This window comes from Xenopus laevis, chromosome 1L, assembly GCF_017654675.1.
Source record: "Xenopus laevis strain J_2021 chromosome 1L, Xenopus_laevis_v10.1, whole genome shotgun sequence".
Lineage (NCBI taxonomy): Eukaryota > Metazoa > Chordata > Amphibia > Anura > Pipidae > Xenopus > Xenopus laevis.
In genome coordinates, this window is record NC_054371.1 from 204,155,564 (window position 1) to 204,181,411 (window position 25,848).

General features: G+C 39.7%; 1 protein-coding gene across 1 annotated transcript in view; it reads left to right on the plus strand.

Moving 5' to 3' along the window:
• The window catches only part of LOC121395519 (interleukin-31 receptor subunit alpha-like), a 48,353-nt gene that overhangs the window by 13,393 nt on the left and 9,112 nt on the right, over positions 1–25,848 (plus strand). Inside the window, exons 5-12 of the mRNA XM_041569105.1 lie at positions 7,175–7,295; positions 10,098–10,240; positions 11,155–11,273; positions 12,513–12,648; positions 13,979–14,058; positions 14,651–14,867; positions 17,288–17,449; positions 21,329–21,445. Of these exons, the coding sequence (XP_041425039.1) occupies positions 7,175–7,295; positions 10,098–10,240; positions 11,155–11,273; positions 12,513–12,648; positions 13,979–14,058; positions 14,651–14,867; positions 17,288–17,449; positions 21,329–21,445 (1,095 nt within the window). The remainder of the gene's footprint in view (positions 1–7,174; positions 7,296–10,097; positions 10,241–11,154; positions 11,274–12,512; positions 12,649–13,978; positions 14,059–14,650; positions 14,868–17,287; positions 17,450–21,328; positions 21,446–25,848) is intronic.

Below are 25,848 nucleotides of genomic sequence, written 5' to 3' on the forward strand. Positions count from 1 at the left end.
CTCATGAGTAAGAGCCCTAAAGATGCGCTAGTGTTCATTTCTGCCTAGCAAAAATTCGCTAGTGATCTTGTGCTTAGGTCAATTTGCATACGGCGGGTAATTTAAAGTTGTATGGACGTCTTTATTATAATTGTTGTCGCAAAAAAAGTTTGTCAGGCAAAAACAGTTTAAGTCGGGACTTTTGCAGGCAATTCCGCTTCAGAAAAGTCACCAGCGTTTTTTGAACTTTGATGCATTTTCGGCTCACAGGATATGATGTAAGTGACAGAAGATTGAGGAAGATTAGCTGCTTTATTGCACTTTGCTTGGTCTGAGCTGGCGAAGGCAACTATGGCAAAAGAGGTAACGTTAAGTAAAATCCGCATCTTACTGAATTTGTGGAGTAACGTTCGCCAGTCGCCTGGCAATAGAGTGTGAATGACCGCTAGCGACGGTCCCATTCGCTAGCGAATTGGCGCCTGCACCTGTTAGTAAATTGTCGATGTCCCTGCGGGGGCAACGCTGGCTTAAAGTCACTAGCGTTAGCCACTTCGCTCTTTAGTAAATCTGCCCCATGGATTTATAAAGAGGTAGTCGGCAGCAGGCCGGGTCGGTTGTGGTGTTACACAGCATCAGGTTAGGGTCAGGGGTGTGGGTCGTAAATGCATCTACTTGCACATCACTAATAGGAACGTATCAGTATTACTAAAGAGTTTTGGAATGAAAATCAAGCTAGCCAAAAGTCCCCAAAGCCACCCCCAGCTGAGTGGTACTCACCCAAGGATTCTTTGCAGTTGGGTCCATCATGCTGGGCTGGAGGCAGTGTGGCCCCTCCATAGGCTGGAATACTGCTTTCATTTGTAATTAACCTACGGAAGGACTCCACCACAAACCCAGAATAGGAAAGTAGTACCCCTGCTGTGCTCTCTGTCATATTTGAGAGGAGCTGGGTTGGGGTGGCTTTGGGGGACTTTTGTCTATACTGATTTTCATGTCCAAAATAATTGTGAATTTTTATAGGAATGTGTCAGTGTCTCTTTATAGGGGTGGTTCACCTTTATGTTAAGTTTTAGTATGTTATAGTATAGCCAATTCTAAGCAACTTTTCATTTAGCCTTCATTTCTTATAGTTTTTGAATTATTTGCCTTCTTCTTCTTCTGACTCCTTCCAGCTCTCAATTGGGACTCACTGACCCCATCTAAAAACAAATGCTCTGTAAGGCTACTAATGTATCCTTATTGCTGCTTTTTATTACTCATCTTTCTATTCAGTGCCTTTTCTTTTCACATTCCAGTCTCCCAATCAAATCAATGCATGGTTGCTAGGGTTATTTGGGCCCTAGCAACAAGATTGTCGAATTTGCAAACTGGAGAGCTGCTGAATAAAAAGCTAAATAACTCAAAAATAAATAAGTGTTTTGATTGGCCATTTGGTAGCCCCTATGTGGACTGGCAGGCTACCAGAGGTGCTGTTTGGCCAAAAATCTGGTTTCTATGCAACTAAAACTTGCCTCCGATCCTGAAATTCAAAAATAAGCAGCTGCTTTGAGGCCACTGAGAGCAACATCCAAGGGGTTGGTAAGAAACATTGCTCATGAGCCATTGGTAGGGGATCACTGCCATAGAGGGTCTTGTTTGAAACCACCCTGAAGGGACACAACTGAGCCCACTGCCTGATCCCAGTTGTCTGAACATGAGTTGTGATATTGAAAGTAAAGTGCAGTGGGAAGGTCTTTAAACGGTTCAGTGGGTGATGTAAAAATGACTAAGAAAGTTCAGTTATGTGGAAACAGGAAAGAAAAGTGTTATTCAAAGCTATTGCTTCCTGTTGTGAGATGTGCCGGCTATGTGTTGTGTTACTATTACATCAGATTTCATTTTCTCTGAGATTCATTTACTCCTGTGCTTCCGGAGACCCTCCTCTGGTTTAAGGTGTCACTTATAATATATGGAAATGATAAATACTTATTGTCCCCAAGATGAGTTTTAAGCAACAAAATAGAAGAATAATGTTAGTGACTTCATTGTGTCTAATGCAATTCATGCAAAGAAGGTCCCCATTGGTTCATTAACTTCGAGTGAAGGAATAGAAGAAAAAATACTTCGAATTTCGAAGTGTTTTTTTGGCTACTTCGACCATCGAATGGGCTACTTCGACCTTCGACTACGACTTAGTCTTCGAATCGAAGGATTTGAACTAAAAATCATTCGACTATTCGATAGTCGAAGTACTGTCTCTTTAAGAAAAAACTTTGACCTAGTTCGCCACCTAAAAGCTACCGAACCCAATGTTAGCCTATGACTAAGTTTTTTTGGCCGAAGGATAATCCTTCGATCGTTGGATTAAAATCCTTTGAATCGTTCGTTCGAACGATTATTCCTTCGATCGTTCGATCGAAGTATTTGCGCAAAATCCTTCGACTTCGATATTCGAAGTCGAAGGATTTTCATTCCCAGTCGAATATCGAGGGTTAATTAACCCTCGATATTCGACCCTTGATGAATTTGCCCCCACATGTTAATATTTGCCTTAGAGGGAGAATTTAGTAGGACAATTGGCTGTTGATTTCTTTCTTTTTTAATATTTCTATTCTGCCATTCTCTGAAGGGAAACTGATACTACTACCTGTTTGCCAGGGTCGTCTAAGCCAGCAGATACATGCTCAGGTTGGATGCTCAGGTTGGACAGAAGGGGGTTCAAGTGTTAATTTCAATTGAAGTCTGCTTCTAAATAGAAATCCCTACACCCCAACTTAGTTCACTGGGCCAGGCTCTGGATAGACAGAGCAGCATCAACAAGCCCAACTCAGTATTGTCCCCTATGGAAGGTAGTCGCTATGACGCCATTGCGCTTGTCCTCATGCACATTGGGGGAGGTAGTTGAGAGGGCCGGCCGGCAATAATGTACTTTGTAAAAAAAAATGAAATGTAAGTAAACTTAAATGGTGTATTAATACTTTTGTTCACACCTACTTTAAACGATGCAGGTATTAAAAGTCAACCTGGAGTACTGGTTCCTGTATGAAAGTTCTCAGCCTTTGGTACTTATGGAGCTCCTTTGTTACTTCTAATATCTGGATATTTCACTGCAGAGAATCCATTAACCCCTATAACTTCCTAACATTCCTTGTTCTAATTATTTGCAGCAAAGTCCAATTTGCTTACAAGAATCAATCTGAGGCAGAAATAGATTAATGGGCAAATTTGTCTGACTTACACATCTTTAAATATCAAATGCCCCACATGTATGGAGGGAACCAATGGGGTTAACTCTCCTACTCACTCAGGAAGTCCCAGTTTCTATTACCACCAATTAGTCCAGGGGTGTTATGACAAATTCCTGCCCATTACAAATATAACAGAAATGAGGGCACATGTGCCTCTTTGGACTCCCCCTTTTAGCAGGGGTGGATACTGTAAGGGAGTCTGGAAGACCAAAAGACCCCAGTAAAGAAGTTGTTCACTGAGGGAACCAACCCATTAGTGTAGTAAGTGAGCAAGGACCCCATGAACGAGGCTTTAGTTAGTGACAGTTACTGCTCATAGTAGACCCCAGTGGAGTAAAACAGACAGGATAGCTTAGCAAGAGCAGCGCTTAGGTCCAACAAGGATTGATAGATTTGAGGTAGATCTCCTAGGTGATACCATGTTTAAAGTGAAGTGACACTTAGCCAGTGGTGTAGCTACAGTACATTTCTTTAATCACAGCATTTAAGTTGCAATTCAACGACACCATCCCTTCCTCCAATCCCCTTCACAAGGGCCCAGTGGTGAGAGAGAGAGTCGGTCGCAAATGCAATGGTCAGGGCCGGAACTAGGGGTATGCAGAGTAAGCGCCCACATAGTGTGCAACCATGGGAGGGCACACTTTTAAGGGAATTTTTTTTTGTTTTTTTAAACCCTGATTTGCTTGTCCTTTAATAGTTTTTTAATTTTATAAACCACCTGCTCCAACCCCTTCGTACTGTGGGCAGAAGCACTCCCCACTTCTCTCTTGGCTGCTGTTGGCACAGGTGCATATTTGGGGGCAATATAATGGATTTTTGTCTCCTGCTGGCACAAGTACATATTGGGGGCAATATCTTGGATTTTTTTGGCTGCTGCAGATTGGGGCAGTATTAATGACTCGGAGCAGCTAACACCGTGATTTGGGCCAAAAAAGTTTTACAAATATATAAAAACTATTACATATAGGAGCTGATGTTATGTACTTATACTGGCAGTTTGGTATTCAGTGTTAGTATCCTATAATCATCAAGAATATGTGCATATATCAGACTGCTATTAGCAACAGCTCTTGCTCCGGAAGGCACTACTACAGCTCTTGCCGCTAGCTTCTCTCTGTATAGTAAGTGTGATTCTGCAAGTGCATAGGTGTGAATGTGTGTGTGTGCATAGTATAGTTTATGTGTTGAAACACGTGGGTTTCCTTGTTTGCATACATACAGTGTTTAATGTATAAGGGTCAGGCCACAAGAGCAGATTTAGGGAGATTAGTCGCCCCATCAATAAATCTCCTCTTCTTCGGGCGACAATCTCCCCGAACTGCCTTCCCCCTGCCCTCAGTTGGCTAAAATGAAAATCGCCTGGGGGAAGGCACATGTGACCCTTCGTTTTCTGAAGTTGCCTCACAACAAAACTTTGGGCGGCTTCGGAAAACAAAGCGCCATGTGTGTGCCTTCCCCCAGAATGAGAAACATTGGGAGTTGAGCAGAGGTATTGGGAAGAAGTAGAGAAAGCGGAAGAAGAGGGAAGGGAAAGAGGAACCAGGAATGCTGAAAACAAGATTAATGTTGAATTTCATTTAAACTGAACTGGAAAGTGAACAATCCCTTTAAGATCTGATTGGCTATAGCTTGGTCTAACCCAGACGTCACCAACCTTTTTTGCCCCACGGACCAGTTTCAAGAAATACAATTTTTATGAGGACAGGGGGAGGGAGATGTAGATGCATGGGTGAATTTCAGGCTTACAAAAAAAACTGCCAAAACAGTATTTTGGACCTTATCGCGATCATTAGAAAGTGCCCATGGCTGCGCACAGGATTTCAGGTAATTAGGGACTTTTTCATTGTTTTTGCAGCTATTATAGTCTGTACTTGGGACCACAAGCAGCCTAGTTTGGCATTGCCCACGGCCCGTTGGTTGGGGACCCCTGGTCTAACCCAAGTCACTTTTAGTTAAAATGGACAGGCATTATTGTTAGTTTCAGCCATACTGTCCCAAAAATCTGCCTAGAATGTACAAAACAAGCAAACCCGCCCATTGGAATATGTTTAAAATCAACCATGTTTAAATTGATGCTTCTGTAGGGAAATCTAAGCAACCATCAGCCAGCAGGGCATTCCAAATCTATTACAATTTCTGGCCTTCATCAACTGCTTGAATAACTATTTAAAGCCGGATTCCTGTTAACTCTTCTAATTTACTTTTGTCCTTCTTCATCTTACTACATTGTACTGAAACTCCAGCAATTACTGTAAGTCAGTCAGTTACCAGAGTAGATACCTGATATCCAGCTTTTTACTGATGAACATGATAAATGTGGGTACATCATATCTCTATATAATTTCCTGTGTATGTCATGCCTCTTCATTTTAGCTTCTGGTGCCCTTCTGTAATGAAGCCTCTTTAACCCTCATGGGGGGAAATTGCTAAAAGTCGATAGGGAAAAATATTTGAATAGGAACATTTACGCCTCGCAATGGGAACATTTATTTTCCTTTATGCAAATTTAAGATAGCTTTTGCAAGAAAGACTGCAATTTGTTTTTTGTTTGTGCCAGTGTGCAGTTTAGGTTATAAAACGTCTTACTGGAAAAGTTTGTTCCAAAAGAGCCACCTTCAAGCATGCGCAATATTACATTGTGAAATGTGAACTTTTAGTCTTATCAATGCACATTTTTCCTCCCTGCAACTTCTATTACATTTCCTACTTTTTTCAGTTCAGTTGCTTTCAGATTGTTCCCCAGAAATAAATCTGTAGGTTCTGACAAATGCCAGAGGGGCTGCTGTAAGGTCCCATAGACAGTCACTAATTAGTGGGCTGGTGGAGGACTATTTGGGCCTCTATGTACTTGGAATGCCAGGGCCTATTTTGACTCCCAGTCCAGGCCTGGTTGTATAGTACATTCATGTCCCAGCAGAAGGTACAGAACAGAACAAACCTGTAAATATTTATGTTGATTTTTAAGTGTATTGCGAACATTCTGCGTAGGCTTCTGTTAGTCGTGCACTAGTATGATACAGGTAAGGGGCCTTTTATCCAGAATGCTCGGGACCTGGGGATTTCCAGATAATCTTTCTATAATTTGGCCTTTGCCTTAGGGGGTTATTTCTCAAAGGTCGAATGATAAAATTTTTCATACCTCGAATGAACTCACAACTTGAATGGTTTAAGAAAAAACTTGAATGGAAAAAAACTCTATTCTGCAAGTTGAGAAACCTGAGAAACATGATTTGATCAAGTTTTCAGCGAAAAAAATCGGAATCGCTCTAATCACCCTCTGAAAAAAAACTTGAACATCATGAAGTCTATTAACATCTTCCAGTCAAGGAACCTCTGCCAATGACTCCTTCATGACCCTTGGTTTAAAATGGTGTATTTTCAAATTAGCGCTATTTCCAAGGTTAGGGTAAAATACATTTGAGAGTTTTTTTTAACCCAAAAATGGGAGTTTTTACCAAAAAAATACAACTCAAACCTTAATAAATGTGCCCCCTAAATCTACTGGAAAATAATGGAAAACATAAATTAAACCCAAATAGGATTTTTTTTGACTTTAATAAGGATTAATTAGATCTTAGTTTAGATCAAGTACAAGCTACTGTTTTATTACTACAGAGAAAAGGAAATCATATTTTAAAATGTGGATTATTTGGATAAAATGGCAACCGTGGGAGATGGCCTTTCCATAATTTAGGGCTTTCTGGATAACAGCTTTTCCAGATAAAGGGTCCCATACCTGTATATAGAGTCTAACTCAGCACCAAGAAGAATGGTTAATAAAGGGCAACAGGTGGCACTTGTATTTTTATATTAATCAATATTAATACTACATGTGCCAAATAAATCTGACATGAAATGAAATATCTTTGGCTAAAAGACAATATTTAGTGTGAGTTTCTTTCTAATCAATGTTTCGTACACAGCCTCAGAGTCCAACAGGATCATTTGATATGATTTTCTATTTACAGGCTGGAATGACAAGTTGTTCTGCAGCATGTCTTTCAAACAAAATAAAATCAGCTCCATTGATTGCTCCTGGGGGCAAAATCCTACATCATTGCCAATCAGCTACACTGTTTATTTAACATGGTAAGTGCCGTATAGAAATACAACATTGTCATGATAATACAGTAAGCAAGTTCTGACCACAACATTCGGGAAAACAAAGGATTCCTGATATTGTGTTTTCAGTTTACGCCATTTAATTCACATTATAATCTGTAGCCGTACAGGGCAGTGCTGATAGCACATAGGAACATAGGAACAAACCAGCTACGTCTGCACTTTCCACAAGTATTCAGTGAGTAATGCCTGTTCCTTTATGTTGTTTTACTTTTGATGGTTGAAAGGAGACATATACAGTAGCATAACTAAAAGGAAAAAAACAATCTTGTAGGCAATCATGAATAATATATGGTGCTGGTTTCACCCTTGGCTAAATGATTTCATTATCTTCAAACATGGACCCTTTATTGGAGTTCCCCAAAGATCTGTTAAGGACCCTGTTGTGTTTCAAATGTGGGGCGGGTATGTCCTAATGGACCCTGCCAGAATCACATTAAGAGGGGGATGGCCAATCACAGTCATGCAACACCAAATCTTCCTTTTCCCCCTGCCTCTCCAGATGTGTAGTGCCGAGTGTTGGTTGGAGGGGTCGGCACCTCTCCCAATGTACTGCAACAAGGAATTACCAAACACTTTAGGCAGGTGTATGCGGGGAGATCCCCTATGCTTTTATTAAAGTCACGTGATGCAATGTTTCGGGGGCCTACCCCTTCACCAGATGAAGGGGCACGCCCCTGAAATGTTACATCGATTGACTTTATTAAACAAGCAGGGGGTCTTGCGCTCCACCTGCCTAAAGTGCTTGGTAATTCTTTGTTGCAATCACAGCCATGCAGTCACACCAACAAAGACAAGCTTCAGTTCCCTATCAGGTCAGCCTAGCAGCTACTCTCCTACAGTACAGTTTACAGCAGCTCCCATGCGCAGCCTGGGAAAGGAGGCAGCAGGATGCTGGGTGGGACTAGTTTTCAAGAAATCAAACAAAAACACTACTTTTCCTTCTGTAGTTAAAAGACTATAATGCGGTGGCACTTGTTTTTAACATTTCTTCTTTATAGTTGCATGTTTATAACATCTCAATTCTCCATCGGTCTCAAATAAACACTTTGGTGCATATGAAACCTTTAAAGGGGATGTAAAATCAGAAACAGAAACTAAAAATAAAACTGTCTCCGAGTGCTCTTGTGCAGTAAAAATTATTTAAAAAATAAAAAAATCCATTTGATGCTGTTAAAAAAGGGCATTGGGCTTTGCATTTCTTTCTCAGGTTCACTGAAATGCTGGGTTTGACTGAATGTGCGTCTCCAATGAGATGCCGCTCTGCATATTACTCTCTGTGTCCCCGTGGGATTTTAGAGCTGTGCTGACAGCCAAGGGGAAGGTGAAGTTTCCATTCAGCCTAGTTCAGCTTTCTAATTCCCTCATTTACTAATTATAAGATCCAGTTAACATAGATGCAATGTCCTTGTTCACTTGCCTTGGGAAATACATAGGTTATTATTAACAGGCTGCTACGTAAACACAAACAGCCCGTTTCAGCTGGAAAAAAATAATATTTTGCAATCTTTGGAAACAGAACAGTTGGGATTTTATCAGCTGCGTCTTGAGTTGGCGGTTGCATCTGTCAACATTTAAACTCTTAATACCACAAAATACCAAGCACTCAAAGGCAGGTGAAGTGGGGACAACCCCTGCACGTTTATTGCGTTAATTCATGTAATGTTTCATGTATGACGAAGGGGTCCACCCCAGAAATGTTACACTAATTGACGCAATAGACGTGCAGAGGTTGTCCCCACTTCACCTGCCTTTGAGTGCATGGTATTTCATATTATCATTAATGTGCAAGAGGTGCCGACCTCTCTAACCAAGCACGAGGCAACGCTACATTGGAGAGGTTGGGGCACAGAGGAATATTGTTTCTTCATGCAACATTTCAACTGTTAACACTGAAAGGGCTACAGAGGAAGCAGACACTGCAGTTGCAGGAGGGCCATCAGTGTAGAGGACCTAGTAAGACCCTAATTAATGAGTAGTTTCAATATATGTTGGTAGAATGGGTCAACTGAGATATGTTTTGGGGGCCTAAATTGAATTTTTCAGTGGGGCCCAGTAATATCCACTGGAACAGAGTTTGCCCAAAGTCTAGTTACTCATAGCAACCATCCCATGTTTCTTTTTTTTAAAGTTCTGCCTACTGATTGGTTGCTATGGGTTACTAGACTAGTCAGGGCTGGAACTAGAGTTAGCGTACAGAGGCAGGTGAAGGGGTGCTATTCTACAGAGGAGAAATGACAAACATCGTGGGAGTAGTGGATGTTGGGAATTTGTGAGTGGGTAGGGGCTTTTGTAAATGGTGAGGGGGCCAAAACAAGGGAGTAGAGAACGAACATCCAGGGCACAAATGGGGTTTGTTGAGTTCTCATGTGAGCATACAGCGAGGAGAGAGAACAGTTTAGGGGGATTTGGTGGAGATAGTGAGAGGGGGCACTGGACCAATTATTGCCTTTGGAGCAAATAATACTTGGCCCAGCCCTGAGACCAGCAGCCAATTTTGCACTTTTTACTGCATTACTGACTACTGTCCTATGGATATCCCAGTGCTCTGCTGTGAGACAGACCTTGGCTATAGCCCTGCCCACTGACTATAATCCTGTCCACCGAATGAAAATCTATTTCTAATAATAAAACAAACCTAAAAATGACAAGTTTTAAATAAAGAAATGCACCTTTTCTCTGTGGTTTCCTTTTGGCCTTTTGGTTACCACTTGTGCTGCTATGTAAGATCTCTCAAGCTATGAATAAATGTATCTGCTCTTTCCTCAGGGCCGAGGTAACAGACTGTAAGCAGTGCGCTCCCACCTCTCCAGCTGTACGGATAAAAAATTCATTTTTGTTCAAAGATCATCAAGCCATTATCTGGCTATCCAACGGCTCGTGCATGGAACGCGTCTCCATCATCACTAGCAGTAACTCATTAAGTTAACTAGAATCCCTCGTTACATTATAGCACTTGCCATAAGTGTGTTACTGTTCCGCCTAATCGCTTTATAGAATTCCGTGTTTCCAGCAGGAACTGTCTATTGCTCAGTTTATGTTTCATTTCCTAGATATCAGTTAATAGATTGGAGCAGAACTTTTTTAAATAGTAAAGGGCCCTTTTCTATAGCACTGCGTAAGGTTTTGGCTCTGTTAGATAGATTTCCTGCTTATTCAATTGACGTTTTTATCACATATTTTTTATCTGATGGAAACACCTAGGTGGTTTTGCATTGAAGCTGCATTACCGGCGATGCTCTTCCTCTCTGCTTGTTACAGACACTATCTAACAGTTGTACTGACGCTACGTTTTATGTTATCCGAACAGTCCTGGAATTGTATTTTTGTCTTATGCCATAAAGGGGTTGTTCACCGGTTAATGTTTAGTATGATGTAGAGAGTGATATACTGAGAGGATTTGCAATTGGTTTTATTTTTTATCATTTCTGATTTTTGCATTATTTAGATTTTTTACAGCAGCTCTCCAGTTTGCAATATCAGCAATCTGGTTGCTAGGTTCTAAATTCCCCTAGCAACCATGAATTGATTTGAATAAGAGACTGGAATATGAAGATGAGAGACCTGAATAGAAAGATGAGTAATAATAAAAATACATTTGTAGCCTTACAAAGCATTTGTTTTTTTAGATAGGGTCAGTGACCCCCATTTGAAAGCTGGCAAGAGTCAGAAGCAGGTGGCAACTAATTCAAAAACGATATAAAAAAAAAAATGAAGACCAATTAAAAGTTGCTTAGAATAAGCCATTCTATAACATACTAAAAGTTAACTTAAAGGTGAACCAATGTTAAACATGGCACTAAATTTACACACTCTCCTCTTACAGAAAACTGCAATACACCCAGCATTATGGAAAGTGAGCACTTATTCAATAGACTGAGATTTAAATTAGATAACGTTGCAGAAATGAGGTATCGAGAGGCAAACTCAACAACCTGGTATTATGTGAGTACCCCATGGCAGCTGCATAAAAAAATCTATTTATTTAATGTTCTGACACTATAAATGACTGGACCTTAGCAGTATAATGCACTACAGACACAAGGAATGGTAACAAATGCCCAGTGATTCATTTCTAGGATGAAGCTGCATTTGTTGCATCGATATAACCTGGCGTCAAATTTGCTCTTTCCATTCGAGGGAATCATCACGATGGTACACGTATGGGATCCGTTATCAGGAAACCCGTTAACCAGAGAGCTCTGAATTATGGAAAGGCCATCTCCCATAGACTCCATTTTATCCAAATAGTACAAATTTTTGGAAATGATTTCCTTTTTCTCTGTAATAATAAAACAGTAGCTTGTACTGGATCCCAACCAGGCCCGGACTGGCAATCTGTGGGTCTTGGCAAATGCCAGAGGGGCTGCTATAAGGTGCCATAGAAAGTCAGTATTTAGTGGGCTGGTGGAGGCTGTTTGGGCCTCTATGTGGGCTGATTGGGCCTCTGTGTACCTGAAATGCCAGGGCCTATTCTAATTCTCTGTCCGGACCTGATCCCAACTAAGATATAATTAATCCTTATTGGAAGCAAAACCAGCCTATTGGGTTTATTTAATGTTTACATGATTTTCTAGTAGACTTAAGGTATGAAGATCCGTTATCCGAAAAACCCCAGGTCCCAAGCATTCTGGATAACAGGTCCCATACCTGTATCTTCAATAGAACATATGCCCCCACATCAATTCATTATTGTAAGTAGGGATCAGTTTCATATTTGGCTCTCTAAATGTATGAGAAGTGGTTATTTACCCCGTTAGAGTTTAAACCTTGCTTCAAGACACCCTAAACACCCTAAGAATTAATTCATATAAACCCTCAGTTTTATTATGTAATATGCAAGAATGTGTTATTGGATTTTTTCTTAATGTAATTCGTTTTCATTATTTACTGTTACAGACATTTTAAATTCCCAATACCACATGCCGTTAAACTGTTAAAGGATCTGATATGTGTCTCTGCCTATGCCAGAAGGGATATGAACTTAAAAATAACTAAATGAAAGTTCTATGCCTACCTTAAAACCTCATATATATACTCATATATATATATATAGAGAGAGAGAGAGAGAGAGAGAGAGAGAGAGAGAGAGAGAGAGAGAGAGAGAGAGAGAGAGAGAGAGAACCTCTTCCCCTATGACACTGCATTAATTGAAACACTGAATTTCTTTGAAATTATCAACAGAAAAATGCAACGGCACTAGAGTTCAATGTCTCGTTACCAGAGCCATGGAAGCACACGTCTGTCATAGCTCAGCAAAGATGTTCTCATGCTTCTTGTTCATACTGTGAATGGGGAAAGGAGACAGCAGTTCCCCACAGTGAGTATATATTTTGATTTAAAGGTACACTGTCACCAATAACCATGAAAACATTTGTGTGGATTATGGTAGAGTCCTGCAGCGGGTTGAGATAAGGCAGTTGTGGGTCAGGTTGGGTAGCATGTCCAAGCAGGTAAAAATGCAGGTTTGAAGGTCTGGGTCAGGTCCAGGTGTCAAAAATTTGTTCCGCACAGGACTCTAGATTATAGCACAATGGAGATTTTGATCAGTATGTATAGAAAGAAATTAAAAAATACTTTGAAAGTCATGTCATAATAACATTTAGTAGTTAAAGGCGTGGTTCACTTTTGAGTTAACCTTTAGTATTTGGAATGACCAATTCCAAACAACATTTCAATTGGTTTTCATTATTTATTATTAATTTTTTTTATAGTTTTTTAGTTACATGCCTTCTTCTGACTCTTTCCAGCTTTCAAATGGGGGTCACTGACCCCAACTAAAATTAAATGCTCTGTAAGGCTACAAAGGTATTGTTGTTGCTACTTTTTATTACTGAGCTTTCTATTCAGACCCTCTCCTATTCATATTCCATTTTCTTATTCAAATCAATGCATGGTTGCTAGGGTAACTTTTAGTCTAGCAGCCAGATTGCTGAAATTACAAACTGGAGAGCTGCTGAATTAAGAAAACGAAATAACTCAATACCTACAAATAATACAAATTTAAAACCAATTGCAAATTGTCTCCGAATATCACTCTCTACATCACACTTAAGGGCCGATTCACTAACTTCGAGTGAAGGATTCGAAGGTAAAAAACTTCGAATTTCGAAGGTTTTTTTGCGCTACTTCGACCATCGAATGGGCTACTTCGACCTTCGGCTACGACTTCGAATCGAACTATTCGAAGTAAAAATCATTCGACTATTCGACCATTCGATAGTTGAAGTACTGTCTCTTTAAAAAAAACTTCGACCCCCTAGTTCGCCATCTAAAAGCTACCGAAGTCAATGTTAGCCTATGGGGAAGGTCCCCATAGGCTTGGCTAACTTTTTTTGATAGAAGGATACTCCTTCGATCGTTCGCTTCGAAGGATCGTTCGATCTAACTATCCGCGCTAAATCCTTCGACTTCGATATTCGAAGTCGAAGGATTTTAATTCCTAGTCGAATATCGAGGGTTAATTAACCCTCGATATTCGACCGATAGTGAATCGGCCCCTAACAGTTGATTTAAAGGTGAACAACACTTTGAAATTGGTATTAATTATGATATATGTATGTGTGATATTACCATACATGTGATACAAACATGGGATAACCTTTGCTTGATTTTTCATGATTTTCTTGTACAAATACTTTTTTTTGTAGAGCTGATTGTTGCACCAAGTATCACAATTACTGCTCAGAAACTATCTCCTGGGAAACAAAAAGTCAGGATTAAGTGGCAGGTATTATGATACATAATTATGATAATAATAATTATGATAAATAAGGGGAATGATTTTCAGTCTCTCAATGCTGGGGAGGGGACACATTATCTGTTGGGCATTTATCAGAAGTTTCTTGGGATACTGGCTCCGTTTGGCAGTTTGCATGAATTTGCTGGTTGGTGAATATTGACTTGAAGATAGAGGATGGTCATTGGGAGTAGACACAGCAATAATTTGTTGATTATAAATATTTAACAGTCGAGGGGACCGGGACCTTCCCTGGTGGGCCCTAGTGTTCTTGTGTTTTTTATCTATGCCCATTAGTGAGAAAGATGGCAAATAGTTAGTTTAGGGGTCAGGGAAAAGCCAAATTAATTTCAAGAGATAAGCAGGAGAACCCAGGGAGGCTGTTAACTGTATATAAGATAAACTGTATATGGGCAGGGTGAGTTTCTCAAGATGAATTTGCACAATGTAAATAGAGCATGAGCCTTTAGATTGGACTGGGATCCAGTAACTGTACTTTCTAGACATAGTGGAATATTCCTGAGTTCACCCCTGAATACTGACTGTGCTTGTGCTCTGTGTCATTTCTTTTGCATGTTTGCAGTTTGCACAAAGTGACCATGCAGATGAATACATTGTAAAAGTTCAGAGGGAACCATCGAGCTGCAGAAACAGCTTTCTATCCGTGAGGCTTCCCAGTACTGTGTCCCAGCACCAACTCAATCTTTCCATGGCATTTTTCAAAGTCTCTATATGTGCCCGAAATAAAGCAGGGGAGTCACCGTCAGCCACTTCCCTGGTCCCTCTCTTGCCAGCACCAGGTAATTTAGTGTCTTTATACTGTTCAGTATGGGATTTCATTTTTCTCTTATTATGAATGTACAACTGGAATGAATTTGTATTAAGCCCATAGTAGGCATGGCATTTTGAGTTCAATGGGAAGCAGGCACCACCACAAACCATTGTGGCGCAATTGTAAGCGCTAGTATAGGGTGACGGCCACCAGCAGGGCTTTCTATCCCATCATGGAGGTCAAAATGCTGTGTGTGGCTTAGCCCTTTCCCTTATGGCATATTTATATTCCTATTTCTCTGGATGCTGCCCTCCTTTGGAACCTCTGCTCCTCCTCTCCTTGCATTATAGTAGATAGTTGTCTATATTTAATTATTCAAAATCTTATTAATGAGCCAGTAGCCATCTAGTTACTCCACTGAAAACTGGCACACATTAAGTATTGTGCTAGGAGAGCATATACATCAACATTAGTGATGGGCGAATCTGTGCCGCGAAATGACAAAAAATTTAAATGCATTGAAGTCAATGGGTGCCAAAATAATTTTGACGCAAGCATCAATTTTTATACGCGTGACTATTTAGTCCAAATTCATTCAATTCAAAGGGCATCGAATATCGAAGTCGAAGGATGTACCGCTATTCCTACGATCGAACGATCGAAGGAATAATCGTTCGAAGGATTTTAATCCATCGATCGAAGGATATTCCTTCAATCAGGAAATTGTTAGGAAGCCTATGGGGACCTTCCCCATAGGCTAACATTGGCCTCGGTAGGTTTTAGGTGGCGAACTACGGGGTCGAAGAATTTTTTAAAGAGACAGTACTTCGACTATCCAATGGTCGAATAGTCGAACGATTTTTAGTTCGAAACGTTTGATACGAAGTCGAAGTAGCCATATTCGACCATTTGAAATTCGAACTTTTTTTCCTCTATTCCTTCACTCGAACTAAGTAAATGGGCCCCTTAGTGTCCACTTTAAAATTCCTGATTTGAATTCAAGTTTTGGAAGCATATGTTGGAGATGTTTACTCCAGCAAAGCCTCCTGAAGTTAAGCAGTCCACATCGATTGGCCAATCACAGCCCTTATATGGCATCCTAAGGAATTATTTCTTACTTGTGTGGCTCTCCAACAATTTTTACATTTGAGTGAGGCTCACTGGTAAAAAAAGTTGAGGATCCCTCTGCTAGACACATAAGGAATTGAGCTGCTGGTGCTGGACTCTGGCTCCTTGGTTCATCTGGTGGAGGTTCTGGACTTACAACTTTCACACTGGGCTGAGAGTTGTAACAAAGTCTGCTAGGACTATCCCAGTCTACTGGTATTGCCATACAATCAATGCAGCTGCCATGTTTGTGGAGGTTTGGAGGCCTATACAAGCAGCTACAGGAGGGCTAAACAAAAAATAAACGTGTGTGTGTGTTGGGGGTATTAAAGGGGACCCATCACACAAAACAATTATTCCAAATCCTATTTTATCATGTTAGTCAAGCAAAATGAACTTTAATTACACTATATAAATTATTTGAATCTTGTTTCCATCAGTCTGGGAATTCATAATTATAACAAGCAGGCAGGAGCCATTTTTTGGACACTGTTATTAAGACAAGCCTTGTATCATCTCAGAATCTTGTTTGTGCACCAGAATGGGGGACCTGATGTCCATCCCCATGCACTGTTTACACAATTATATAGTAAAGAGAAAAGGGGGAATGTGGGGAGAGCAGTGACATCTAGGAAGTTCTGAATGGAAAGTGAAAGTAATTGATTGCCCCGCCTCTATGCCTAGGCATAGAGGAGGGGCAGGCAATATTTGATTGACAGCTGAGATTTTTAAATGAGCTTACAACAGCTATGAACACTTCAACAAAAAAAAGAATTTGGATTTCATGTTTATTTTGAAAAGGACTTTTATTACACAGCTTTTTATGTCTGGGTGACAGGTCCACTTTAATACAACTCACAAAAGTAATCTTATGAGCTGATTATATCACATTACAAGCAACTATCACTTACAAATGTATGAAATACCTTTATACCGTCATACCATATGATAAGCAGGTTGTGGGAGATATCATCAGTCCCCAAAACCACACACATCAGGCAATGTTCTACTTATCATGCATAGGGCCTGATTCAATTCAGTGAGAAAAAGTTATCTCTTGGTTTATCACGTGGGCGAGATTCAATTCGAAGAGAAAAAAAAATATCCAAATTCAGTTCCCGTTTCCCCATAGACTTCAATAGAGTTTTCCAAGGCTAAAGTGTGAGATACGTTTTCTGAATTGAATTGCATCTCAAATTGAATCTCATTATGACTTTTCACGTGATAAACCTTTTTCTCACTGTATTGGCCCATAATGTTAATTGCAAATGCACAGGATATAAAAAGTCAGTTATCACTACTAAATCATATTTTTTTTGTATTTTTTTTTTGAATTCCCAGATCTGCCAGGGAAGATATTTGCTGCAGCTCAAGAAAACAGGATTTTCCTCACATGGACTCCCAAGTTTCTGGATAACTTTTTTGTGGTTGATTGGGGTACTGACCCTTTATTGATGACCAACAAGATAGAAATGCAGCAAATGGAAAATTACTCATTATCAGGTATGTTTATCTGTCATTTCTATGCTTGCAGGTTCAGCAGGGACTGTTCCCCAATACTGATTGTTTTACCAGGACTTTTTTCCTGTGGTCTTTTGAACTTGTCTAGTCTTTACTGCTCAGCTATAATATGGAAACTCAATGGGCCATGTTCATACAGAATGAAGCCCCTAACTATTCACCCCAAAAACATGGTCTATGTTTCTACACCGGTTCTTCATTGTATTTTCCACAGATTGTTGGAAGAGGTATTTGACCTGTTCTCTAGAATGCTCAGGACCTGGGTTTTTTCCCGGATAATGGGCCTTTCCGTAATTTGGATCTTCATACCTTAAGTCTACTAGAAAATCATTTAAACATTAAATAAACCCAATAGGCTGGTTTTGCTTCCAATAAGGATTAATCATATCTTAGTTGGGATCAAGTACAAGCTACTGTTTTATTACAGAGAAAAAGGAAATAATTTTTAAAGATTTAGATTTGGGTAAAACGGAGTCTATGGGAGGCAGCTTTTCTGTAATTCTCTGGATAATGAGTTTCCAGATAATGTATCCCATATCTGTATTATTATATGTGATCCCTAAATACCTGTCTATAATATAATAATATCCACATTAATTGCCTTGTTTCTATCTATTCCAGCTTTAGAACTACATTCTATCTGGAGTTATCTAGAAACCCATCATCAGGAAAGCTTTGAATTATGGACCACCTCAGATCAACTCCATTTTAATCAAATAATTCAATTCCAGAATGCTATGGACCTGGGGTTTTCCAGATAAAGGATCTTTCCATAATTTCAATGGATCCCATACCTGTAGTTCTAAAACTGGAATAGAGGCAATTAATGTGGATTGTATCGGAATTATAAACAGGTATTTAGGGATCATATGTAACAATACAGGTATGAGATTCATTATGGGAAATCAGTTAACCAGAAAGCTCCGAATTACGGAAAGAGTCTCGCATAGACACAGTTTTATCCAAATCTTAATTTTTAAAAATCATTTCCTTTTTCTCCGTAATAATAAAACAGTAGCTCGTACTTTATCCAAACTAAGATAAAATTAATCCTTACAGAACACTTAAAGGGGACCTGTCACCCCAAAAAATTATTCCAAATCCTATTTTATCATGTTAGTCAAGCGCAATTAACTTTAATTACAATGTATAAATTATTTTAATCTTGTTTCCATCAGTCTGGGAACTCATAATTATAACAAGCAGGCAGGAGCCATTTTGTGGGCACTTTTACTAAGACAAGCCTTGTATCATCTCAGAATCGTGTTTGTGCACCAGAATGGGGGACCTGATGTCCATCCCGATGCACTGGCTACACAATTAAATGGTTAAGAGAACTGGGGGAATGTGGGGAGAGCAGTGACATCTAAAAAGTGTTGAATGGAAAGTGAAAGTAATTGTCTGCATAGAGGAGGGGCAGACAATATTTGATTGACAGCTGGGATTTTTAATGAGTTTACAACAGCTATGAATGCTTTAATAAAAAAAAAGAATTTGGATTTTATGTTTAATTTATTAAGGACTTTTATTATACAGCTTTTTATGTCTGGGTGACAGGTCCACTTTAAGGTATGAAGATCCAAATTGTGATCCGTTATCTGGAAAACCCCAGATCCTGCTCATTCTGAATAACAGGTCCCATACCTGTATAATATTTTCCTGGAGGATCTCATATCTGTAAATACAATGTTATTTGTATAAAGAACATTTTAATATGTTGTTTCAGGGACTGGTGTGGTTGTCAATGGATAAACTGAAATCCAAATAGGATTTACTTGAGAAAAATGTTTGAACTGCTAAGGATAAATTTTGTGCATTCATACCAAGTGCAAAAGCTTTATTTTAATTTGCTTAGATATGATACATATAGCCTAAACATAAGCCTGGCGGTGTAGGTGCTGGAAGGTGTGTGTGAAACTCATTTTGTTATGTATCTTTTCTTGAGTGTGGTTGTGTAATGAGATGTGTGAATGAGCCGTTGGAAGGTGGCGGTTTCGGTGACATTATTAACTTTCTTGGTAGATATGTACATTCATAGTGAATTCATCTATGTAAGAAATGCATGGTAAATTATCTTCTACTGCATTTAAAGGTTTAACCTTCGAGTTAACTTTTAATATGATGTACAGAGTAATATTCTGAGACAATTTGCAATTGGGTTACTTTTTTTATTATTTGTGTTTTTTGAGTTATTTAGCTTTTTTTTTTGCCCTAGCAACCATGCAGCGATTTGACCAAGAAACTGGAATATGAAATGTGTAGCCTTACAGAACATTTGTTTTTTTAGATGGAGTCAGTGACCCCCATTTGAAAGCTGGAAAGAGAGATGAAAAAGGCAAATAATTAAATAATGACGGTCAGTTGAAAAGTGGCTTAGAATTAGCCATTCTATAACATACCAAAAGTTAACTTAAAGGTGAACCACCCTTTTAAGCTGATTGTGATCCCTCAGCTTTCATTAAAGCTTTTGAGAAAAACACCCTCATTTCTTATTCAAGTTCCTATAGGGCCTGGGTCGGACTGGGGGGCCCGGGGCCCACTGGGACTACTGTCCAGGGCCCCCTCCGACCCCCCTACCGTGATTCGCTGAACGCGCTCGGTGCACCTTTTTGAAAGTCGCAGATCGGCGTGCCTGCTTGAAAGGCGCCACTCCTGCATGAATGCCAGATGGTGCTGCCTGTGCCTAAAGAAAACTTTTTTTTTTACAAAACGTCGGGAGAGGGGTCTGGCCTGGCGGGGGCCCATTAAGGGTCGGGGCTCACCGTTTTTTTTTTTCCCCGTTTCCCGCTGGGTCCGACACTGTATAGGGCTCATTTACAAAAGCAAGAGCAAGTGCAAGAAGCTAAGAAGTATGTAAAGCTGAATGTGCATTGATGCTATTCAGAAAGGACCTGGAGGAAATTCCAGGGTTACCTTAGTGAGTTGTGTCAATAGCAGTTGTATTGCGCAGTTGTTAATTGCTTAAAGTTCTGTGCTGCTGTCAATTACCTGTGCTTATGAACGGATGTACAAGATAATGACTATATATATAATATAAATGGCATAATATAAGGCCGATTACTAGTAAATAATTCCGATTATTGGCAGCTCACAAACCAGCTCAATTAGCATCAGAATGTAATAATCAGCCCTGTAGCATCAGCTTATATGACAGATGAATCCAAGGAAACTGTAGCACACTGATCCAGTTTTTAAATTGCAAAGGTGATTTATTGGCAAAGTAAGGCAACATTATTTCGGACAACACTGGGCCCTTTATCAAGGCTTGTGGTCCGAAACGTTGCCTTACTTTGTGTACTAAGAGCCAATAAATCACTTTTGCAAATTAAAAACTGGATCAGTGTGCTACAGTTCCTTGGATTTGCTGACCCTGAGCAGGGGGTCTGATAGACTATTTAGCACCTGAGGGTATTTTTTTACAGAAGAACACTCTTATTTTGAGATGAATGTTCTGCTTGATAATTTGCAACAACCACTAAATTTAGCTTCTCAACTGCTGCCCGGAGCGCACTGAGCATGTGAGTGTCACTGACCGAATCCAAGATGGGAAACTCCTGACAAATTTGAAGGCCTGGATCATTACTATTATAGAGATGCTAAATCTTTAGCCCAACACAGTAAGTTTAGTATATAAAATGTAGTATTTCTAGCTATATTGTTCTTTACTGGTTAATAATCTTTTATTGAACTTAGGAACCACAACATGGAATAACATGACCTGTCCTTGGAACAAATTGTATTGTTCCACATTCAAGGTTCTTTTTGTCAATTCCCTGTGCATAGAGTTGTATTCCTTTAGAACTCCTCAGTTCTGTGAGACTTTTTAATAATTGTTATTTATCTTCTCACTTCTTTGGCAAGTCCCCAATGCCTCAAAGCCATACACAATAAAGATACACTTGTACGACAGGCAGACCTGTGGGAATGTTACTCAGGAGACCACATTCGGAATAACGCACATCTACGGAGAAGAAGGAGGTACTGTAATTATATTGTAATTTCATTTATTAAAGGGGTTGTTTATCTTTAAATGAACTTGTAGTACGATGTAGAGAGTGATATTCTGAGACAATTTGCAATTGGTTTTCTTTTTTTATTATATGTGAGTTACTTAGCTTTTTATTCAGCAGCTCTCCAGTTTGCAATTTCAGCAATCTGGTTGCTGGGGTCTAAACTTTCCTAGCAAGCAACCATGGTTTGATTTGAATAAGAGACTGGAATATGAATAGGAGAGGCCTGAATAAAAAGATGAGTAATAAAAAGTAGCAATAACAATAAATCTGTAGCCTTACAGAGCATTTGCTTATAGATTGGGTCAGTGAACCCTATTTGAAAGCTGAAAAGAGTCAGAAGAAGAAGGCAAATAATTCAAAAACTATAAAAAAAAAAAAGGAAAAATGAAGGCCAATTGAAAAGTTGCTTAGAATTAGCCATTCTATAACATACTAAAAGTTGACATAAAGGTGAACCACCCCAGCCTTAGTTTTCTGTAACCTTGTGAGTCATTTAGATAATTGTGTTTCCTCTCCATTGCACTTATTCATGCTGACATAAGCCATATCATGAAATAAGTCATATCATGAATGGAAGTGACTAGTGATATGAGTGGCCTACACAGTCAGTTCTGACACACCACTCAATAGCTATTTGCCACAATATCACTAGTCATTTATCATATGTGTATACACTTCCAGAGGACGGCTTAAGTTGGAAGCCGAAACGTTGAAGTAACTAAAAATACTTTATTTTTCACGACCAGATGCCCTGTGAGTGCGGTTTACTGGTTGTATTGGATATTTATCTGTGTTTCAACCAGCACCCAGGCAGTGACCTTGTTTTTCTGAGTGCACCAGCTCATTGTTTGATATACATCTATATGATATAGAGAGCGCCGGCTGAGCGTGCGCATAGGCGAAATGATGCTTGCATGGATGAATTGACACGCACATGGAAGACCAAAAAGGCGGAGAAATGACACAAAGAGTTGGGGAGAGAGGGGATTGGACTGGGGGTAGGCGGCAGAGAAGATACGTGCCTTGCCACAAAGGCCTGGGCTTAAGGCGGCAGAATAATAGGGGCTGCATGCCGCCCAGCTGCTTACCGGGGAGAACAGCTCCCCAGTGCTCCGGTGCAGGTGCGCATGTGCGCTCACACCCGAGGGGGGTATACGGGTGAGAGCTAGGACCGAGCGGCCTCAGGCTCCCGTCCACTAAATCCGGCCCTGCTAGGCATGTGCCTACTATGCCTACCCCTAGTTCCTTCCCTGGATATAGTTAAAGTTTCCCAAACAGCAGAGATTCTGTATGGATAGTGCCCACCTTACATGGTCCCATTTCATTTAGAACAAGAGCCACAGGTCATGATTAACCCAGAATTAAGACCCTCTCTTATGTTTTACTCAGAGATCTTTAGTTATAGTGGCTAGACAGGTATAGGATCTATTATATGGAATGCTTTGGGGTTTTCCAGATAAGCAATCTTTCTATAATTTGGATCTCTATCTCTTAAGCCTGCTAACACTCATTAAAACATAAATAGGATTTTGTTGCCACCAGTATGGAGTCATGCAGCGTAGTTACCATTAAGTACAAGCTACTGTTTTATTATTACAGAGAGAAAAAAAAGAAAATGATTTTAAAAACCAGAATTATTTGTTTAAAATGGACTCTGTGGGAGAGATCCCCTTTCCTTAAATGGTTTTCTGGATAAGGGATCCCATACCTGTACTATATTCAGAGCTGAGCTGGGGCCCTGTGCTATAAGGGAAAGTCAGAGCCCCAAACAGAGAAAGATTTAGTAAATTGTGAAAATCAAACTTTAACCCTCCTGCTGTAATAAACTATATACAGGTAAAGGATCTGCTATCCAAAAACCTGTGTAACCCTTTCGACACCCTTTTGTCTGTGTTACACTCCATGTGTGGCGCTTACCTGATGACACGGGACAAACCTGAGCCACTCCCCAGTGGTATTGGGAGAGACTGGGTACCTGGTACTTACTAGCGCAGTGCCTCCACCTAGTGGGATCCGGGAATGACCTACGGTTGGCCCCACTAGGAATACAGTAATAACACACACACACTATTGGTTAAACTAAATAACAGTTTATATAAAATAAATGGGCACCTAATACATGCAGCACTCCTAACCAGTGGCAATAGGGCCTCACTAACTAACTTGCTAGCGCAATCTGTCTAGCTAACTAAGAAAAACTATAAAGTCCTTTAATGTCCTTTATTACACAGCCTGTTTATCTTTAGCGCTCTTTAGGGTACTGTCCCTTTAAACAGGATACTCACAAATCCTCTTTGGATACTTCAGAGCTCTCTTTAGGTTAGTCCAGCACATTCAGTCACACAGTGCGATTCAGTTACAGCACTAAGACACAGGCTCTCTGCCCTTACAGGGATAAGTGCAATGATATTGCACGGATTCCCTACACCTGTTATCCAGAAAGCTCTGAATTACTGGAAGGTTGTCTCTTATAGACTCCATTAAAATGAAATAATTCAAAACACATCTCTTTTTTTGTAATAATAAAGCAGTACAGGTATAGGATCCTTTACCCAGAAACCTGTTTTCCGTTTATTTAACCAAAGAATGCAAAAAAATATGTTATTTTTCTCTGTAATAATAAAACAGTAGCTTGTATTTGATCCAAACTAAGATATTAATTAATCCTTATTGGAAGCAAAACCAGCCTATTGGGTTTATTTAATGTTTACACAATTTTCTAGTAAGATCCAAATTACAGAAAGATCCATTACCCGGAAAACCCCAGGCTCCGAGCATTCTGGATAACAGGCCCCATACCTCTACCTTGTACTTTTTCCCAACTAAGATATAATTAATCCAAATTGGTGGAAAAACTACCCTATTGGATTTATATGATGTTTAAATGGTTTTTAGTAGACAAGGTATGGAGATCCAAATTACAGAAAGATCCCTTATCCAGAAAACCCCAGGCCCCAAGCATTCTGGATAACAGGTCCCATACCTATACCAGCATCCAACTGGACATCCCCTTACATAAGTGACCCTTCATGAAATAGTAACTGGGAAAATGAACCCATACAAATAACTTACTGTGCAATTGTTCACAGTACTCTTCTTCCATTGGGATTAAGCACGTATTTTCATTTATTTTTCAGGATACTAGCAGTTCTACACCAATGCTTTAGTTAATTATGCAGAATGCATCTCCTGATGAGGTCCATCCCTCTTGTCCTATTGACTAGAACGGGGCAGAGAAGCTTCGAGAGATGCCTGGTCATCCAGACAGGGGTGCTCCTGTTACAGATACAGTCTAAAACTTTAAAATGCAAAGTATAGGATCCATTATTTGCAAACCCGTTAGCCAGAATGCTCAGAATTACAGAAAGGCTGTCTCTTTTGACTCCAGTTTATCCAAATAATCCAAATTTTTAAAAAATGTATTTCCTTTTTCTCTGTAATAATAAAACAGTAGCTTGTACTTGATCCAAACTAAGATATAATTAATCCTTATTGAAGCAAAATCAGCCTACTGGGGTTATTTAATGTTTACATGATTTTCTAGTAGACTTAAGGTATAAAGATCCAAATTACGTAAAGATCTTTTATCCGGAAAACACCAGGTCCCAAGCATTCTGGATAACAAGTCCCATACCTGTACAGATAAACACTCTATATTATATAAACAAATCACTATTGTTTTCCAATACTATTGTTTTGCATGCTATTTATAATTTTGTCATCTAACTATTTGCAGATGCTGTTACATTATGATAACATATTTGAGCAGTGTCGGACTGGCCCTCTGGGATTCCAGGAAAACTCCCGGTGGGCCCAGGTGTCAGTGGGCCCTCATGCTGCTAACCTTTTGGCCTATTTCATGGCCATTCCAACAAAAGAGGCTAAATAGATGGAAAAATAGAGTATAGTATGTAAAGAAAAGAGACTAAGAGAATAGAGGTTGAGTGAGGAGAGGAAGAAAAATAGTACTAAGAGTGGGCCCCTGGTCTAAGATTAATTGGTGGGCCCCTGGCCAAGATTTTAGGGTGGGCCCCTAGTGTCCCAGTCCGACACTAGCTTCATTAGTCTCTTAGCATAGAAAAACTCTAACTGACAGTTTGAGAAGGGACATTCAGTTTGGCAAAACAGTCAGGTTTAGGAAATTCAAGTAACAATTACTTACAAAAACAGATCTATCAGTGAAAAACGATCAACATGACCTATAGGTTTTGAAGAATAATTTTTTAGGCAGTATCACTTTAGGTAACATGGTATTATGGCTCACCAGTGTTCTCCAGCTGGCAGAAAAACGACCCAAATACGTTTTAAAAGAATCTACTTGGTTATATCTCAAAAAAATCGGCCTATTATTTGAAACAAACAGGCTCT